This window comes from Apteryx rowi, unplaced genomic scaffold, assembly GCF_003343035.1.
Source record: "Apteryx rowi isolate R43461 unplaced genomic scaffold, aptRow1 scaffold_31, whole genome shotgun sequence".
NCBI lineage: Eukaryota > Metazoa > Chordata > Aves > Apterygiformes > Apterygidae > Apteryx > Apteryx rowi.
In genome coordinates, this window is record NW_020449530.1 from 1,416,859 (window position 1) to 1,437,819 (window position 20,961).

The 20,961-nt window shown below is 43.1% G+C and overlaps 1 protein-coding gene and 1 long non-coding RNA gene across 6 annotated transcripts in view; one reads left to right on the plus strand and one right to left on the minus strand.

Moving 5' to 3' along the window:
• Positions 1 to 127: 127 nt before the first annotated feature.
• Positions 128 to 8,377, plus strand: LOC112968318. Of its 4 annotated transcripts, none has more exons than XR_003254327.1 (3): positions 128 to 209; positions 4,313 to 4,792; positions 7,577 to 8,377. It is a non-coding gene; the product is annotated as an uncharacterized LOC112968318 (long non-coding RNA). The 4 variants fall into 4 exon arrangements; XR_003254329.1 differs by lacking the exon at positions 7,577 to 8,377 and adding an exon at positions 7,446 to 7,496; XR_003254328.1 differs by lacking the exon at positions 7,577 to 8,377 and adding an exon at positions 6,238 to 6,308.
• Positions 2,503 to 20,961, minus strand: part of TUBA8 (tubulin alpha 8) — a 29,799-nt gene continuing 11,340 nt past the window's right edge. Inside the window, exons 1-5 of one of the 2 annotated variants that reach the window (XM_026070447.1) lie at positions 8,371 to 9,954; positions 7,482 to 7,630; positions 6,252 to 6,932; positions 5,156 to 5,435; positions 2,503 to 4,353 (exon numbers count right to left, since the gene is read on the minus strand). In XM_026070447.1, coding sequence (XP_025926232.1) covers positions 4,271 to 4,353; positions 5,156 to 5,435; positions 6,252 to 6,932; positions 7,482 to 7,630; positions 8,371 to 8,638 — 1,461 coding nt within the window. In that variant the 5' untranslated portion in view covers positions 8,639 to 9,954 and the 3' untranslated portion in view covers positions 2,503 to 4,270. Of the gene's footprint in view, positions 4,354 to 5,155; positions 5,436 to 6,251; positions 6,933 to 7,481; positions 7,631 to 8,370; positions 9,955 to 20,961 lie in introns of those variants that run through there. The other variant, XM_026070448.1, reaches the window with a different exon arrangement.

Below are 20,961 nucleotides of genomic sequence, written 5' to 3' on the forward strand. Positions count from 1 at the left end.
AGCGGGAGGCACAGAAAGTGAAACTGCGCCGGCCGGGCCCGGGCAGCGCCGCCCGCCTCTCCCTCCGCCGCCGCTGGGGGGAGCCGCGCCACCGCCGCCGCCTCGCACCACCCCGGCCCGCGGCTGGGGCGAACGAGGGGGGCTGAGCACGGCCGGCCGCGGTGCGTGACATGGCGGCGCGGCGCCTCGCGGCTGCAAGGCCCGAAGGGGTAAAGCGCTCCCGCCGGGCCCAGAGGGAGGGAAACACCCCGAGGCGAGCTGGTAGATCCCCCTTTTGTGAGGGGCGCTGTCGCGGGAAGGTGGCCRGGGGCCTGGGAGGGGCGCTCGCTCGGCAGGGAGCGGCGGGGCTCGGCCGTTGGGCCCCGCCGAGGCTGCCCGCCGCCGCCAAACGGTCGCGCCCAATGGTCGCCGCCACCTTGGCGCTCGCGGGGTCCCGTCCCCCGCCGCGCCACTCCCCGGCACCGCGGCCTGTCGCAGCCTGGCCTGGTCGGGTTTCCCTCTGATGGAGGCAAAGGTGAGCTCGAAATGGGGAGGACAGAAATTAAGCTCTGTAGGAAAGAAGAGCTTTTCTCACGTGATTTCGCTACCTCAAGAGACTGGCTCTGCCAGGACTTTAAAGTTTGTTCTTTCCTATGCAAAAGTAGGCATTTGTTAGGCATGGTATTTGTTGTTTTTAGCATAAAAAAATTTTTTTTCAAGACTACAACAACCTGCTTAGAAGTGAGAAATAGCTCACTTAAAATAACCCAAAATAAATAACTGGCTTAGAAATAAATAAATAAATAAATAAATAAGTCACTTGGTAGATTATAAGTCTAAACAATTTCCCGTTTGATGGTGGGATTTTGAAACATCATCTGTAGCAGGATATATGAATGACTGTACAGTGATGGAGAAATACCCCAGCTGTGTCACAGAGTAGCTCCACAGCAGCCAGTGCTGTGTGATTTCTGGCCTCAGCGAGTCAAGTACCTCACGTTAGGTGGCCAGTCATCCCGTGTGTATGTCAGGTTTCCACGCTTTCCCCTCCTGTTGTTCCTGGGCATCAGGAGGAGAAATGGAGGGCAGCAGCACCCTATAAGGGAGCGCTGCTTGTTGGAGGATGGACACAGGCCCAGCTTTGCTCCTGAGGAGGTGGGAGACGCTAGACGTGAGCAATGCTGCCCTCGTCCCTGCTCCCCTTCAGAGCACTGCTGGCTGGGGAACAGCCTGGGGGAAGTAGGGAGTCTTGCTATGTACATAAAGCAGATTGCATCTCTGGCACCCAGGCGATGAGAGGTCCCTGTTTGATCTGGCAGAGCACAGCTGCCTACATTTATCCAGGAGCTCCGGCTGTGTCACAGACAGCACTTCCTTTCCCTGCAGCTGCCACCAGGAGGTCCCTAGGGGAGAGGTCCTTCTATTATCTTCCATCACCATCCTCTTCACCATCTTCTTCCTTGCTCTCTCTACCTGTAAGACTGGGTTGGCAGAATGTGAGGGGTTTGTGAGGGGAAAGACTCTGCTCTCTTTCACAGGCTGTCTGGAGTTCCTGGTGGCTTTTCCCATCTCCCTTTCCTTGCTTCCTATAACCTCACTGGTGTCTTCAGAGTGCCCTCTCAGTGCCCCTGTGAGCTGCTGACAAACTGAATTTTGCCTGTGCTGTGCCTTCAGCTGTTGCCTCACTGAGTTATTACATTCTGCGGATGTTACAGAAGAATGTATGTGGGAGGAAAAGCATGGCTTACATAGCCCAAACTTGCAAGCTCCATCTCATATCATATAGACATTTAGTGGTTATAGAGGGAACGTAGGAGTTGAACGTGGGAGTCCTTTTATAAAATTTCTGCAGCAAAGACGCTTTTCAAAGTATTAAGTATCATATATGTCTTTCTTATTAGCATACTGTTTGTGCCTGTTACACCTTGAACTAAAGAGCCAGACCTTTGGTTATGGAAGACCTTATGTCTTCAGAGGATTCTGATGACGAAGGCAACCCTCACGATGATGATATGGGATGTTTACTGCCTCTCCTTTGTCRTGTACACTTTGTCAGAGCACTTTGGCTGCTGCTTCCAGGAGCAGGGTTATACTAGCATGGATTTATTGTGGGGAGAAGCTAAGCTGTCTTTGTTTCTTCTATTACAACAGGCCAGGATAGCATGTACTCCCAGTCCTGTGTCAGGGCACATATGTGCAGCCCCCTCCCTGCATCACTGAACATGGGAAGGAGACAGATGCATATGAGGCTTTCAGAGGGACTATCTGGAGCCCATGAGTGCTGCTGTTGTTGCAGTCCCTGCAAAAGAGATCCCAGTGCCATCCCCTCCTAGCGAGTTATGTAGAACCTGCTTATGCAGCGTTGCCCTGTTGGAGGCAGTGCAGTTGCTTGGCAGCCAGAGCTCATCAGCTAAGGCAGCAGCAGTGGCAGCAAAAGCTTCCTGGACTGTCACCTGGACGGATGTGGATATCTGCAGATACCTGCAGGCTTGTGAGCAGATGAGTACAAATAACTTAGTATCTTTCCTGAAGTTAGGCCTAYCTCTGGCAGAGCCTCGTGGCAATGTTTTAGATTCAGTGATGTAAGGTTCCCTCTCAATGGCGAGCTTGTATAGTGTCTGCCTGATAGAAGTGAGGAAGAGTTAAAAAAGAACTGCTAAGCCATGAGTTGCCTAGAACCGGTTAAACCATCTGAACAGAGTGCGGATTGGCACTGACGATTAAATAGGAGCTGGGTCTGTCAGGTCTGTGGAAGCTAGTAAAGCAGTGTGCAGCTGAGGTGGCTTTTGGAAATGATGCCTGTGAAAGCCAGGATATTAGTTTAAGAAGACAATAAGAATATTTTAAGGCTTTACTATTGTTTGGCTGGTTTCCATTGTTTTCTAAAAGTAGGCAATAAACCTTGTCATGTCCATTAGGCACAGAAGCTCTATTTACTGCTAATGGATAACATTAGCATTGTGCAACTGGTTTTAAAGCTACTCTGTGTGCCTAAAATAACACCCCAATCTTCCATTTTCTTCAGACTGGTTTAATATATCCATTTAAGAATATGTAAAGATCCTCAATATGAGGACTGTATCTTCTGAAGCAGAGCCAATGGACGCCAAGGCTATAAGTATGAGGGCTGGATAAGGCAATAATGAACAGAGAACAGAATTCAGAGGACCTGTGCTGAAGAGTTGGTTGTGATCCAGAATAGCAGCAGAAAGCAGCCCACGTCCAAAGCCAGACAAAGCTGTTCTCAAAAAATGACAACACAATAAACAGTGGTTTTGGATGCCTGTGGAAGTCAGTTGTGACATCCCATGCAGAAATCTAAGCCCAGAAAGTATGCTTAGATAAACGGATGCCTAAAAGGGAAAGATTCAGTGTTTGGGTCCAAATATACTGTCTGCTGAGCATCCAGGAGTCACTTTGACAAAAGCTGCTAGCTTCTAATAACTACTACAGCCCTTCTAAAGTTATCTCCAAATCATTCCAAAGAGTGAATAGACTACTGCGAGATTTGGAACTCTGATTCCTAAATGTCCTTGCAAATAAAATAAACCATAACATTAATGATCAGGGTGACATCTAAAACATCCAGTACGTTAGGCACTGCACTCCCAGTGATTAAGAACCCATAAAGTACTCCACACTGGGTCAATAACTTCAACTTCTTCACTGCATCTCTTTTAGCAATTTGCCAAAGAACAGAGCAAGTACTTCATCTGCCATTTTTTGTCATTTTTTTATTTTTATGTATCTTTTTGCAAAATTTATTCACGCAAACGTAGTGAAGATTTAAAAATTTAAATCACAAGATAGGTGAACAAGTTAAGATTTGTCACAATTTCTTTTAGTTTACTGTGTTTCATGTATGAAATTTCCTCTGTTTCTGATTTTTGGTTGCAATTCAGGACAGAACTGTGAGGGAACCCATTTAAGACCTTAAATCCCATTGGACTGAGTAATACTTATTCATGTTGCTTCAATTTAAGTACATAATCAAGTATATCCTGAATAGGGATGTTTTCCTAAACAAAGGCATTTCCAGTACTCCATAAATACATAATTTAGTATTTTACTGATCTGGATAACTAAATGCATATAATACATACAAAATATATAATTTGAATGTGATGTTGTATTGGGAACTGTAACTGCCARCAGAGATGCAAACCTCTACCTGAAGAAGATCTAGATAAAAAGTTGCTGAGGGGTTTTCTAGGAAAGAATGGTTGTCATTGCCTAGCAAACTGTGAATCCTATAAATCCCTGAACTTTGCTCACTACTTTGAATTATCTTTCAATGAACATTAAAATACCTGYATTGCATATTCACTTGCAGGTAGTCCACTAAATAAAGGTTGCCGCAGACAACACGGGGGCCTGCTGGATAAAGGAAAGGTTGTTACTTGCAGAGGAAGAGCCATTCAGGTAGAGTAAGGAACAGTGAAACATTTTAGACTAACTAGGGATGATGCAAAAAGATTTTTTTATAACAGAACTTTCTCATTTAAGCAATTTCATGGAGACGCATAGAAAAAAATTTCTTGAACCTGCTAGAGCTGTAAAATTTTTGGACCCAATCAAAAATGATACTTGTTTTCACAACACAGGTATGTATCCCCCAAATGTGGAAAAATGGCATTGCTTTACCATTTCTGAGGAAAATGTCTGCTTTATCAGAAATGGATGTTTCACAGAAGAATGAAATGTCACTTTTAGGTCACTAAGGTGAAGTTCACTGAGAGGATCATAAACCACAGAGCAGAGGACCCGTTTCTCCGTTTCACTATTTTTTGATGTGAACAAGCAAAAGGTGAAGGTAAGTCAAATTTGAACTTTGAAAGATATGTTGTTTCCCTCTGCTCCATTATAAGCTTGCATATATTCAATTACAGTGGTTTTAGTGTGTGTGTTAGAGCTTGAAGAGGCTGACATTAAATGTGGAAGGAAAGAGATCAAGTCTGTTGCATTACTGGGAGTGTTGGGCCATTACTACAATTGATAATATCTCACAGGAAAATTTACCTGTGATATATGGAACAAAAATGGCCATGTAGGACCCCTTCTAAATTTCTGTATATTGCACACAAAGGGGTGACCTGATGGTAGACACGTGCAATAAAGCGATACAGAGACAATTCTGCTCTCCCTAGGGGACAAAGTGTATTTTAAAATTACTCCCCATCATTTTCATCTTCAAATGAGTCGGTTCCCACTTCCTCATAGTCCTTCTCCAGGGCAGCCAGGTCTTCTCGGGCCTCTGCAAATTCTCCTTCCTCCATGCCTTCCCCCACATACCAGTGCACAAAGGCTCTCTTGGCATACATCAGGTCAAACTTGTGGTCGAGCCTTGCCCAGGCCTCTGCAATGGCTGTGGTGTTGCTCAGCATGCAGACTGCTCGCTGAACCTGGGCCAGGTCTCCTCCAGGAACTACTGTAGGAGGTTGATAGTTGATCCCAACCTAGAAACAGGAATGTGAGAGAAGGATGAAAAAGGGAAGACCAGAAAGCAGAAGACCGAGGKTGGAAAAATATGAGTAGAGGTATAGATGCTGGGGTAGAGTGGTGCAGGAGCACTGTAGCCACTAAGAAAATTACCAGATGGCAAGTGCCAGTATGATATATGGGGGTTATAATTATCTCTGTTATTTTTCTGTTTAATGTATGGTGGCAACTTCCTAGCTTTCTGAACAGCTACTAAGCACTGAACATACAGTTTCGTCAAGATATTTCATATGAGCTAATACAGAAAATTGTGTCCCAGTTAAAAATGTTCAGATTTCTTAAACCATCTTTTTGTATGACAAATATTTTTCCACTACTAATGTCTGTATTACTGTGGAAATGATGCCTCCCAACACTGCTATGTAAACAGTGCAGGGAGGCTGTATAATGTTTCTGTGTCTGATGGGTTAACTGAGAGCTTCCTTAATATCAGCATTTCCCTTATTGAATTTATTTTAAGCAGTATTTCCTTAGTTTCAGTCGATGCTTCAGAGGGGACTCTCACTGCCTTTTTCAAAATTCAGCTGAAATTAATACTTGTTCAGATTTTAACTCTCCTACAATTGGGATTTTCTAGATTTCCACTTACATAAATATTTAGGAGTTTCATGTCAATGGCATGTCCAAAGGAGAAAGGACACATTTTACACGCACAAATATTCCTAACGTTCGTTTTTCTCACAAGTGGAAAGCGTGCAAGACCTACAACTTTAAGCGTAAGTTTTCAGCTAGACTGAACTTGCCCTTTAAACATTACAGAGAAGCACACTCACCTTGAAGCCTGTTGGACACCAGTCCACAAACTGGATAGTTCTCTTGGTCTTGATGGCAGCTATTGCTACGTTGACGTCTTTGGGAACTACGTCACCACGATACAGCATGCAGCAAGCCATGTACTTGCCATGTCGCGGGTCACACTTCACCATCTGGTTGTTGGGCTCGAAGCAGGAGCTGGTGATTTCTGCCACCGAGAGCTGCTCGTGATATGCTCTCTCAGAAGAGATGATGGGGGCGTAGGTCACTAAGGGGAAGTGGATGCGCGGGTAGGGCACCAGGTTTGTCTGGAACTCGGTCAGGTCCACGTTGAGGGCACCATCGAAGCGCAGCGAGGCGGTGATGGAGGAGACAATCTGGCTGATGAGGCGGTTGAGGTTAGTGTAAGTTGGGCGCTCAATGTCCAAGTTTCGGCGACAGATATCATAGATGGCCTCATTATCGACCATGAAGGCGCAGTCCGAGTGCTCCAGGGTGGTGTGCGTGGTCAGGATGGAATTGTAGGGCTCCACGACAGCRGTGGAGACCTGGGGAGCAGGGTAGATGGCAAACTCTAACTTGGACTTTTTTCCATAGTCCAGGGAGAGACGTTCCATCAGTAATGAGGTAAAGCCAGAGCCAGTGCCCCCGCCAAAGCTGTGGAAAATGAGGAATCCCTGTAGCCCTGAGCAGGCATCCGTCTAGAAAGCAAAAGAGAAAATGAAAGAATACAGGCCAAACGTGAATGTAAAGGCTATATCCCTGAGGTAGCCATGAGCTTATTCTGAGCTAAGGAGAAAGCAGTCAGCAGTAATATACAGAACAAGTATTCAGCTCAGGTTTTCTTGTGAAACGGCTGGTGATCATCCTGTCCTGCGTCCTTCAGGAGCTCAACTCATGACATAAAAATTTGACTCTATCTGTGGAGCTATCTCTGAACATCATATATTTTTTAGTTAGTCTGTCTGAAAACAAACATGAGGAACTGCCTTACTCACCTTGCCATATCTATATTGGTGCTCTAGTGCTGTGCTAAATATGAAGAATTACATATTCAGAACCACCTTTTAAGAGTATCTATATGTAGCCATACAGCTGGGTAGTGAACTATAGGGCTTTTCTCTCTTGAACTAGTAATGATGCCTCTGTATGTCTTGCAGTCTGTTTTCTAGACCATTAACAAGTTACTAGTTCTGCACCTTTTCCTTCAGCAGAATCCAAACTCCTATTTCAAAGTTATTGGGACTTACCAGTTTACGAATACGATCAAGTACCATATCAATGCTTTCTTTGCCGATGGTGTAGTGGCCACGGGCATAGTTATTTGCCGCATCTTCCTTTCCAGTGATCAGTTGTTCTGGATGAAAAAGCTGCCGGAAAGCCCCAGCCCGCACTTCATCTGCCCAAGAAAGAGAAATTACGATAAGCTGCGTGGCTGTGCTCCAAGGTCAGCAAGGTCTGGTTGTTACTGGAATTGATGCAAGTTTTCAGTCATGGGAGGACGCCAAAAAAAAGATGCTGAAGGAGAAGGAAAAGCTGCTTCCTAAGCATTTTTTCATTGTAGCATTCTGTTGATTTATGAAATCTAAAGCCACAAAAGGTGTTCTTATGCCTGTACTGATCAGAGGACAAGTCACCAGAAAAAAAAAAAAAAGTGATTTGCCAGAAGAAAATCAGGGTTTCCCCAGATGCCCCAATTTTCAGAAATTCCCCTTTTCCTAGCAGAACTGTCAGGCTCCCACTTCGAATCTGAATTGGAGAAGAGCAGCATTCACATGACAAAAATGGGACTATAAACATGGCCCAGAGTTAGGTTTCTTACAAAGAGAAGTCATACAAATCATGTGTACTAGCTGTTTAACTGCTGTTTCCCACTGACTCAGGATATAACAAACTAAAACTATAGTTGAATTCTGAAGCTGCTGGGGATCCTACTCTTCCTATCCTTGCAACACCTATGGAGATAACTGAGTCATGACAGAATCTGGCACTCTCTGTCACAAGAAAATTATGCTATCTGAAGGTAGACCAAGATACAAAGGAAATGCTTCATTGTTCCAGTGGAAACTGGTGACACACCACAGTGATGTTAGGAAGAGTAAGCTCTGTTCCATTTTCCGGGTTTATTTCTATACTGACCTACTACAGTTGGTTCCAAGTCCACCATTACAGCCCGCGGCACATGCTTCCCAGTGATTGTTTCGCTGAAAAATGTTGTAAAAGAGTCATCGTAGTTGAGTTTATTGGGCAGATTCTTGAAGGTGCCATCTGGCTGAATGCCATGCTCCAGGCAGAAGAGTTCCCAGCATGCATTTCCTATCTGAACTCCAGCCTGACCAACATGAATAGAGATGCATTCACGCTGTGGGAAGAGACCAGAGAGAGAGTCAGAAAAAGCAATGCACATCACTCCTCCTTCTTTATTCCTAACAGTTACTTTTGCCTGGTGTATTGCTTTTTAAAAATACGTAAAATTGTAGCTAGCAACATTTCATTTGGTTGTTCAACCCCATGGACTACAATCAGACTGCACAAGTACAGGCCAGAGACTGGGACAATTCTCCTTAAAAAAAGTGGAGATCTATGTGCTGTTATATATGGGTATATTAAAAAAGGGAAAAAAAAATCAGTTACACAGAACCCTCCTTGCCTCCTGTGGATTGTCCCAGCTGAGGAACACATCTCAGTTTAGYTTATTTTTATTCCTGGCTGGAACCTGACACAGCCATGTGGTATTTTTCAACTGTATGTAACCCAAGACGGGTGATGTCTTTTGATCCCTTTACCCTCTGATAGCAGGTTAGAGTTGGAAGAGTTGCTTTAAGCAATATTCATCTCAGGAAATGATTTCAGGTTTTCTCAGTTGAAACAAACATTCTTGCAAGCTCCTAAACAGCCCTGGATTTTACTTTGCAGGTCCACTGCTTATTCAGGCAGTATCATTGCAATATAATGTGCTTATTTACATAATTTTGCGCATAGTTCCTGTGGTAGCCAGAGACTTTAATGAAAAGAAGACAGAGAATGTAATACCATGCTAAACTAGGCAGACGCCATTTGCTCTGAAAGCCTTTACACTTACAGTACAGGAGCATGAAGGACCTTGTGCTGGATTTCGTAGTTCAGAAGTAGAATTATAAAGCAGATACTTCCAAGTTGGTCCTGACAATTTTGACATAGGATGAAGTGAAAAGTAGTTTTGTAACTGAAAACAGTTTCAGATCACATGGAGTTTTTCAACTTCAGGTTCTGATTTGAAGGAATTGTAATTATAGTCTTCTGGATTCCATCTTTGAGATCTCAATGGCCCTGTCTATACTCATGAATAAGGAAGAGTCCAATCATAATATTGAACACTAGCCTGCAGTCATCTATACTGATTGAAATTCAGCACACTCTCTGGTGTAGTTTTGGCTTGTGCCAGCTAACTTTTTCCTAGACAATACTTGGGCACCATTCAGAGGACAGCTTATGCCAACGGTGGTTCCCAGTGGAGTGGTTTGGTGACCACTGTTGTGGTTTGGAGAGGGAAAGAGAATTCAGATGTGTAAATATGAAACAGGCTGTGCTACCTGGCCTCAAGGCCAGAGAATAGTCCCCAGTCCCCAGATATATTCAATGACTTAATATCAGATTTGGCCAGAAAGTTAATATAGGAAAGTTTAATACAGGATTACATTTAATATAGGACTACAGYTGAAGACTACAGAACTGGTTCCTTTCCTTTTAGACTGTGCTTTCAGTTCCACTTGTTTGTAGCAGTATCTGTTTCATTGGATTACCTCAACTCTGCCTTTTGAGACAGCCCTCTTGCAGTGACTTCTGCTTCAACTCCCACCCTCACCTACCCCAACTATCATTTGGAAATTTTCCAACAAGGAGAGAAGCCAGTAAGTAACAAGAGATTTCTAATTTTGCATAGTAAATGACTTTAAAATAGATATTAAAGTTTTAGTAGAGAAAAGTGTGGGCCTTTTTCAGAGTCACAGGCAGAATAAACTGATCTCTACATAATATTTAAATTTCGAGCCTGCTCCAAACTGTCATTTCATATCCCATCACTAACTAATCTACTAGGACCTATCTTACAAATTCTGGAACTGATCTTTCATCCATCAAGGTCAATAGAAAGATGCTTATGTGTTTCAGTGGGCCAGGTCCTTTGTCCACAGTCTTCTGTTATGAAATTAAACCTGGGAAGTCTTTGACTCTATAAAAAAAACAAGTATAATGCTACCTGGCTTAAGTATTTTCTGTAGGAAGGCAGATCTTAATCTTCTGGTTATTCACAGCTATTTCTGAAACATACTCACTACCCTTAGTCCAGAGGGCTCAGTGTGCCTTAGGGCATGGGGAACCTGTTGAAGTCTGTATCTTGCCTGTGAAATGAGTGCTTTCTTCTGGACCTCCCACTCTACTGGTAGAAAATTGTGTAGTTTTCTGCACCAAAATAAGACTCACTGCTAGACATAAATTGGAGAACAAGGTAAAATGGGTTTTTCACATGCTAAAAGGTTTTGAGAGATTTTTGCATATTTACAAAAAAGTCTGAAAAATGAAGGGTCTCATTTACTTACACACATACATGTATAAAAACCTTCATACATCCAGAAATATACATATATACACTGTAGAGGTATGAACAGTACAGCCATCAGGACTAAATTAATTTAAAACAGCCACAAAGGTAAGTATCTTTTTTGTTTTATTTCTAAAAATCCTCTGCAAATGTTACATTACTGTGAAACCTTGTATTATCTCATATGAAAACCAGTTTGTGTTGATAAAATATAGTCACAAGCAGAGAGTACTAAAAAGCTAAGGCCCAAAATCAAATTTATCTTATAATTCCACTGATTAGAGGCTCTCTGAAAAGAACTTTGGTTTACTGTGACTTACCAGCTCTAATGAGATATTGACATTCTTTTCCCATCCCTTTACTTCATAATCCATGAGTGAGATCAGGGGTCTGTGGCACAGATTACTGATAGTAAGCTGGACTTTAACATCATAACTGGGGCTAGAGGACCCTTGGGGACTGGGTTGCAGTTTGGGGATTGCATCTATGTTTTTTTAAGCATAAAGAGATTGGATTATCTATATCTCACCCAGGTGTGTCACATATATTTCTAACCATGCTGGCAAGCAGTTAATGTAAGTTAGAAAAATGTCATTTCCTTTCACTAGGTTGAAAGTCTGTATTTTAGCCAAGTTTTATTGCCGCTGTGACAGTCAAAGGCACAGACTATTGGAAGAAAGTGACAGGTGTCAGTTAACACAGAAGCTGTGCAAAACAAATTAATCTGTCGTGATCATTTTCATGTCAGTGTTTCTATAAAGTGTTCCCAAGTAACTTCATTAGCACAGGGGTTTTTTTGGTTTTGGTTTTGTTTTTTTTAGAATGAAGGAAAGGACTGGAGGACAGAGTTGGTAGCACCAGACAAGGGTTATGTATCTTAGGGTTTCTTCCTCCTTCACTCACCCCGTTAGAATTGAGATACATACCATCTATTAGTCCCCATGTTAAGGCTTGTAATCTTGCCTTTGAGGATGAGAGAAAAATGTAAACATCCACTTAGAGCAAGTGTCCAGAAGCAGTAGCGCTACCATGTTGTAAGGTTTGGGCCAAGACCACTGAAGACTCCCCCAGATTATTGCATAGGGCAGCACTGACCAAATCCATTTGCCTCAGTCTCTGTCCCTCATGACCACTAACTCTAGCTGCTGATGCAGGAAGCCATTGGAGTCATCTCCCTCACTGAGTTCCATACTGCGCCAGATAGCAGATCCTCTTGACTTCCATCACTCATAATCCTTCCGGTCCCTGAATGATCGTGGCCTTCCCGCATCCCCTCTTACCATGGTGTCTCCAGTGGTCTTTCCTTCCTTTTCCGATCAGCAGTGGCAGACTTTGGTGCTGCTGTCTTTGCTGGAGTACTGGTCTAAGCTAGAGGGCAGGAGGCAGCCTGGGCTGAGCACCAGGCACCTGCTGCTGCACTTCAGTGTCACAATGCAGTGAGGAATAGGTCACAGGCTGCCCAACTCTGCCTATTGCATCACTATCTCCTGCCCTCGCAGCTACCCCACGTGTGCAAATTCATCCATACAGGCAGCACTCAGACCCTAAATTTTGCATTTAGTCCCCTCTGGTTCTGCATGCTCATTAAATTTGAGTGTGGCCTTGTGACACCCCATACATTATACTTTCTAACACCTGAGCTGTATACATACGTATCTCATAGAAGAGGCATGCAGTCCCAGTTCCCTGTTCTGCCAGCACATACACATGTAGACAAGAATCATTCCTAAATTCCATTACAGAAGACCAAGAGAGCATGAGAGAACAAATGAATGAGAAAGAGAAAGATAGAAGGAAAAGCCAAAAACAGAGAATTGAAAAGTAAATGCAGTTACCATTTTGAAGTGTGCTATATCAGAGTGGTCTTAAATGCTGGCCTGACCTCTTTGTCCTTACTCCAGCTGCCTCTCCATTAGTGTTTTAATTTACTTCTATTGCCTCTATTCCCATGTGCAGTCATCAGGGCTGTCAGCAGTATGGAGCAGGATTCAGTATAGAGCCTAACTTGTTTGTCCAAACACAGAAAGCGATTTGTTTCCCATTGCAATGCTTGCTGCAAGAAATAGCTGGAGGCATCCCACATACTTTCTTACACCAAATTAGGGCGGTTGTCTCCACTATTTTGTTGCTTGCTGCTTCAGTACTAGCTTAGCATTGGAAAGAAGAAGCTTCTCTCAGTGGGGAAATCCTCATGATTGCAGCTCTTTGGTTACTAAGATGAAGGCATACTTAACTGCTTGAATCTGAGTATTCTGCATGCCTTCTTTAGAAACATACCATTTATTATGATGTTTAATCAGCGGAAATGTAAATATACAGCTCCTGAATTTTAGGTTAGTTAATCTACTTTGACAAGATAAAATTAACAAATTGTTCTGCCCATGTTGGCAACCAGCATGTAAGTGTCACCTCCTTTAACACCTACATTTTAACAGTGTGAAATAGTTCATATTGGCTTTTAACAGTTCACATTTACTTTGGTATGTTCTTTGTTTTGGTAATCTTTACATAAAYCTGTAGATCTCTCTTCTCTGATTTTGGTTAGGAAAAGTCACAAATATTTCTGAAGCCACAAATATTTTTTACAGAGGAAGAATTCACATGATCATTTTTGCCTGCCACATTGTTTAAACTATTTGACTCCCACATCTCTCCAGAATAAAATAACATCATAGTTTTAAGGCTGAGGAATAGGTTGTTACAGTGTTATTCTTACAATGGAACCAGTCTCAAGAAATCTAATTTTTGACCTATGTGTCATTGTCTGTKTGGGGGTTGGGGTTTTTTTTGGTAAAATCTTTCTTATTCAATATATTCTGTTAAGAATAGTGATATGTTTGATATTTTGGTACAAAGTAACTTTCTGCTCAATAACTGTTAGGCTTTCATAAGTGATAGTATGGGATATAGGATATGCCAGAAACCAAAAAGGCTCTTTCCCAGTACTTTAATAGTATTCTAAGTATTCTATCCCTATTCTAAATATTCTGAGAGGTACCTTTTTTCACTTCTAACCTTCCCACTGGCTTAGGACAAGTTAAGTGTTTCTGTCTGCAAGTAAGAACTCTCCAATTTCTTTCAATATGAATGCAAACCATTGTTGCTAACAGTGACCCTAGGTGGCTTTTGGGTTTTCAAGATCTGCTGAAGGCAGATGAGAATAGCAATGATTAGAGAGCCTTATTTTAGTATGGACACTTGTCATTGAGCAATATAGAATGAGGATGAACTAGATGCCAAGACAAGCACAGAGTTCTTGAGACTGCATGATGAGGTCATTGACACACTGCATGGCCCAATCTCTGGCACCAACTGGAGCAACTGCCCTTGGCACATGAAATACCTTGACACACACAGGGCTCCAGGGGAAGGATGCTGCAGTCCAGGTTTTCAACTGCAGGGAGAGTTGGGTGCCTCTCATGCAGCTGAGGACAATGGTGGCATCACCTGTGGGAGGTGTGGTCTGGTTGGGGTGACTGGGTAAAGGAACTGCAGGAAGAGGAGAACAGACTGCATATCAGCAGGGAAGAGGAGCAGAAGATCCACAAGGTCCACAAGCAGAGATCCTGCTGAGACAAGCGTCCAAGCCCCATGAGGGAGCTATTKGGCCCAATAGGAGTACCTCCCATGAGGGAGTTATTGGTCCCACTAGTATTGGCCCACTAGGGCCAAATAYTGTTTAATGTCTTTATTAACAACCTGGATAATCTGATGGAGGGCACCCTCAGCAAGTTTGTGGACAATACTGACTTGGCAGGAGCAGGCTATACACTGGATGACAGGACTGCTGTTCAGAGGGACCTTGACAGGCTGGAGAAATGGGCTGAGGGAACCTCACAAAGTTCAACATAGGCTAGTGCAGAGTCCTGCATCTGGGATGGAATAACCCCCTGCAACAGGACAGTCTGGGGACCAACTGGCTAGAAAGCAGCTTTGCAGAAGAGGACCTGGGGATCCTAGTGGACAAGTTGACCATGAGGTTGCATGCCCTTGCAGCAAAGAAGTGCCAACTACATTGTGGGCTGTATTAACAAAAGCATAGCCAGCAGATCCAGGGAAGTGATCCTTCCCCTCTCTTTGATGCTTGTGAGACCACATCTGGAGCACTGTTTCCAGTTTGGGGCTTTCCAGTGCAAGAAAGACATTAACATACTGGAGCGACTGAGGCACAGGGCCACCATGATGATTAAGGGGATGGAGCACCTGACATATGAGGAGACACTGAGAGAACTAGATGACCTCCAGAATTCCCTCCAGCCTCCTGTGGTTCTGGGATGGTTCATTTAGCCATCGGTTGGTTTTATTTGTGTTCCATCCATACAACATGTTGATGTTACTCTTTTAACTAACTTTTTAATGCCTTTTGGCGAAAGCATTGGTTACCCTGCATACATCTCCTCAGTATAATTTCTCTACCACATTCCTCTCTTTTAAAAAGGAGTATTATCTATAGATACATAGATATATAAGTGTGTGTGTGTGTGTGCGCGCGCGCACTCCACCGATTTTTATTGTTAATAGTGTAGAGGAATGCCAACATCTCATGAAGAATCTGCCTCTTCTGCTTGAATTTTGAAAATAGCAATATAAAAAATAAAATTTACCTTCTGGCACCTGTAAGGAGTAGACTTGGAATAGCCTTGGTAATTTCTCATCTTCCTTAGCCTATCCCATTTTGTATAAAAATATGGTAACAGCTTTGGTTCCTGTCTCTTAGGTCAAATGGATAGTTTAGATTGTGTTGACACTTTTGGCAGCACCTTTGACACTAGACTCCCTCACCACTCATGTTATTAGTCTCAGCATGTGCTTAGAGAGGTGTTGTAAGAGTAGCCAACTTGGGATGCCCACACCTCTTTCTACCCAGAACTTGGAGGCTGAGGCTACACTGCAGTGCTCACATACCATGGCTAAGCATGCTGCATAACATGTCTCTGCCAAAACACCGTAGCACAAACTCTGAAGTCCATCCTGCCAGTTACTGGCTGACTATGCTGCCTCACCACAAGCTTCTGCCAGGATGGACACATCCATAAAGCAATCTCGCGCCAGTCTCACTGTGGACAGATTACATGCCTTGTCAGGACAGGACAGGAGCCAGTCTGCCTCAGACCCAAAGTGATGAGCATGCAACTGCTTGAGCAGACAGATTGGCATAGCCAAGAAAGTTTGGGGGAGAGCAGGTCTAGTGCTATCCACATACAAAGTTTCTCTGCCCATTTTGGTATCACCTGTGCATCACAGGGATCACACCAGGTGTTTTCCTGCTGTTAGCCCCATCAGGAACAGTCCTTACAGAACAGCACTATTGGAGGAGGGTGTCTGTTGTCTGATAGATGTTCTCTTACTCATGTGCAGAGATATCTGCAAAGAGACAACAAGTAATGGTCCAGCCAAGCTCTGGCACACAAGGGAGAGTGAAATGCTAATACCTGTGGCTCCAACAGATGTAGAGATCTGTGCAGGAAATCATCTTAGGAAAAGGTCTCACAGCAAAATACATTGGGCAGTCCACCACCCAGATCCTCTTAGGCATTCTTTGAGTCAATATGTCAGATCTAGTAGCTACAAAAGCTAGAAGGGCTCTTATCAATTACTAAAAGGTTTGCAGGTTGGTCTGTTTCTGCACTTTCTCTGCCCCTCCATTGCCCCTCTCCTGCTCTCCTTAGGCAGTGAGGACACCTCTTGGGGTCAGCGTTAATCCTTCCCTGCCAACACCCTCAAACTCACATGTCCCAGGACCTGTAGACTCACCAATCCTGGATATACACACTGAACAGAGTCTGGGTCGTGCCTCACTAGTTGACTGCTTCCAGGAGCAAGGGGGAACTGGCCAGCAGGATTACAGTGACTCTGCCTTCTCTCTGGAATCAGCTGAACTTGAAGAGTCTGGAGATAACTAAGCTGATTGTTCTTGTATTTCTCACAAATGCATATCTGAAAAAAAGGCCTTCGCAGACCTGCTTTTGACTGAAACAAATGGTCTACCTGCTCTGTCTTGAGATAGCCCATGAACTCAAGTGTTGGAAATACATGCTGGCCTGGGGTGAAAGCCAAACGCAGAGCTAAAATTCCTGAGGAAGACTTGGGCATATTGTTTTTCATCTGAGCAGTGTATTTCCTTATGTTCTGTCCATCTGTGTTGCCAAGTCCTGATTTAGAGGATAACCTGAAAGCACAGTGTGGGAATGTGTTCCCAAGTGCTGGTGAGTTTTGTTGATCAGGCCTCTAGGCTTTCTCCAGAGAGAGATCAGGCAGCTGTGCTCTGGGCCTGGCTTCTTGGAAATGAAGTCAGCTTGCTCCATGCTGGCATTTCAGCCTGCGTGGGAAGATGGTGAGCTTGTAGTGACAGTCATTCAGCCTCTCTGCCGTGTATGCAAAAGGCACAAGACATGCTGTGCAGGGGGAAGGTCAGTAGCCCAAAGGTCTGGCATAGGTCTGTCCAGTTCAGTTTTCACCTTGGGATACTGGTAGATGATGACAAGAGCTAAATAGGGCTGATGATAAAAAAAGCCTCTGCCATGGAATCCTGAAGTGTGCAAATAAGTGAATCTGGCATGAGTGCTAGAGTGGCTTTGCTGGTACACCAGAGGGCTTGTGAACAGCCATTGTTCCCCAGGGTGATACACAGTCTGGATACAACTGGGATGGTCCAACTGGACCATGCTCAAAGGGCTCCTTGTGCGCACATCTACTGGGCACTGCAGCATAGGTGCCCTCCAGAACACCACAACAGAATACAACAGAATAGTCAAAACTAAAATAGCAGTCCTAAAACTAAAGCCTTTTCTCTATTTAAAAAATGACCAATCTCTGAAAATAGCATTTTTGAATAATACAGAGAAGTACTGTTCAACAGATCTTGAGCTAAGAGAACCACTGAGTCCTGTGATCCATCATTTCTGTTCTGAATGGACATAAAAACATGTTAGCAGGCAAATGAAGGGCAATAACTRCTTTATCTTATGAAAGATACCCTCCTCTACCAGATGTACATCATTCCTTACAGATCAGCTATCCAACTGACATAACAATAGTGGCAAAACCTTGGATTAATTTAGAACAGTATTGTGCAGATCTTAGAAAACAGTGTATTCCTAGGAGGTTCTTTGGTGATTATACAAGTCCCTTTAACTTTTGATCTGATGCTTATGTAGACAGTATATGGTGCACAAAAGTCTTTGCATTTTCCACATATTGCATATGATAACTTCGGAAGTTAGGTGAATGATATAAATGCTTCAGTGTGTCCACTATAAAACTCCATTCTGTTATTCTGTTGCCACCTACTGGGAGACTTGAGAATATCTCATTTCAAGTATTTCTAAAATTCCAAATTCTAGTATTTTAGTATCCACACAGAACTCTGCTATGTTAATAAAAAAAATGGCTTTCAAACATTATGCCTGAAACAGAGAACTGCACTGCTTTTTTTTTTTAATGACATTTCAATAAAGAAAAATGCAGTACATCTTGGGATACAGTTTCAGAAGAGTTACTTCCTTTCTGGTTAGAATTTTCATGCACAAAATGTGTATATATATGTAAAAAGTTGTAGAAGTAGATCTGGACTTGCAGAATTACCTACCCTAATATAGCATGTTCAGAACTATAGCTTATAATACAAAGACCAGCCATTCATTTTGCAGATAAAAAGTAGAGCAAACTACATCTTGCATCTATCAGTCAAGTTTCTGGATGTGCCTGCTTTTTTATGATCTTTTAGCAGACCTAATACAAACTGAGCTACCAGAAAGGGGGCAACAGCCCCCAACAGTTAGGGAAAAAAAACAGGGCATTTCTGTAGCACTGCTGGAATTTGTATTTGATGAGCGTATGTTTCAGTGAAAACATTGTTTTTCTTAAAGAAATTTACTTATGAAAGATCAATAATATATCCAGCATTAAAAAACTATAGRGCTATATGTTAAGGAGGTTTGGTCCATCCTCTATTCCCTCCAGGATGTCTTCTCATCTATGTTAAGGGAAACCTTCCAGATAACCCTGACCACATAAGCAAGTCAGACAAACTTGGTAAGGTCAGAACAATGGGGTTAATGTCTTGCTCCAGGTGTTGTTCAGGCTTTGGGGCTGCTCAACAGGTACTCGCAAACAGAGTGTCATCCTATTGCATGATTTGCTTTGTCTTATATTACCATTTTTATGCCCCCTCCCCCCCAATAAACACATACCCCACCTTTTTCCCCACTGGCCCTGTTTTTCTGATTTTACACTCTTATTTGGTAATTTCAGCTTAGTTAGTGACCCCAGTAAGCCAGCACCCCCTTCACTTTCTGTTGACATCTTTCACCCAAGGGGAGTCCTCAAAACTCCCCTTTAACTATATGTAATGTCYGGTAGTTTCTGCTGCCATTGTCTTACTAGTTTAGACCCAGCCTGGGGTTGGCCAGCCACTCTTCCCCTTCCGTCATCTGCAGCGTGCAGCAGTTTCTCATGTTATTCCGTCAGTTTAACCTCAGGCCAGGGCTGGCCATCTGCATGCATACCTTAACAATACACAGTTCTAAAATCATGAAACAATGAGAATATGCAAAAATATTAATTATGAAGACTACATTGTGAAGTCATAGCTGGCATTTTTAGACATCCCACCTGTAACTATGGCATGCATTCTTTGTCATGGCTCTGATAATGTACTGTGGTTTCAGAAAGTTTGGTGGAACTTGTAATGCTTCTGTCCTGCATTCCACAAGCTGGTCATTTTAAGGCCTTTAGTTCCGTCAGAAAAGTTATCCATTTAGCAGTGACAATAGGGCTGTCCACATACTTGCACTTCCAGACCAGTCCTGTTTTGATTGTTACACAATTGCTGCTCAAGCATAGCATGTTCTAAACTCCCACTGAAGTTAAGAGTACCTGAATTGTGCCCCTGCTCATGGCACCTGGCAAAATCTGTAGAAGCAATGGTGCTAAGACTAGCTGTAAGTTCTTGGTTCCAACAGTGCCAAGAACTTACTTTTCTCCTTTGTCCAAGGCTCTAGCGCTTCCTTACACCTTTTTCCAGCTGCAGTTGCAGGCTACACATTTCCTTGGCATTCATAGCCGCCTGACAGAGGTCACTGCTCTCATGTCTGCAGACCTCAGCTTTATTACTTGCCACACTGCATCTCACAGAGAAGTGAAGACTCAGAAAAGAGAGAGGGTTTCAAGGAGGGTGATAGCGTAGAGATTAGACAGGCAGGATATTTCTGAGCAGAGCCTAGTGAGGAGGAATAAAGGAATAATGGGTGGGGGTTGGGGAAGAATATAAGAAATGGTGAAACCCATGGGAAAACATAAGGAAGGAGAMACAGATTTGGTAAGATCAGGCAAAATGGAATGAGACAAGTATATGAGGGAATTGAAAGAATCAAAGGAATAAAATTTTCTTAAGAAAGCTTCAATAGGATATCTTCCAGAAATGTTTGAAGGAGCAGATATACTTAAAACTGAGAGCTCTCACTGAATCTTAAAGCTTTACTAATGTTATGTTTTGAATTAGTATGAAATAAAGACTAAGCACTGCATGTAATGTCTCTTCATTTAGTGTTTGTAGCACAATTGTATGCGACATTTTGAAGCAACAGAGTTTCTCAAATCATGAAATTGCAGCTATATGACTGTATATTTGTATTGAATAAGTGACAGTATGTAAGACAGATGGACCCTTAGCTCCAAAATAACTTGTTTACAGGATATATTGGCAAAGAAATGCAGCCTGTTGCCCTCTGAGGAATAGAGGCTAATGATTACCTGGTCATATATCGTGTGCTGATTGTCTTGTGATCTCATAGTGGAGATGGTATTTTTGAAACTCATAATGGTTGCACTCTACTAACATACTCTACAGACTTGGTATATGTGAAACAAGCAAGAATGCAGCCACATGAAATAAAGACACATAGAGGCAATCTTATGCACAGAAGAGGGCAAAGTGAATTTTAAGATTCTCCCCCACCATTTTCATCTTCAAATGAGTCAGTTCCCACTTCCTCATAGTCCTTCTCCAGGGCAGATAAATCTTCCCGGGCCTCTGCAAATTCTCCTTCCTCCATACCTTCCCCCACATACCAGTGCACAAAGGCTCTCTTGGCATACATCAGGTCAAACTTGTGGTCGAGCCTTGCCCAGGCCTCTGCAATGGCTGTGGT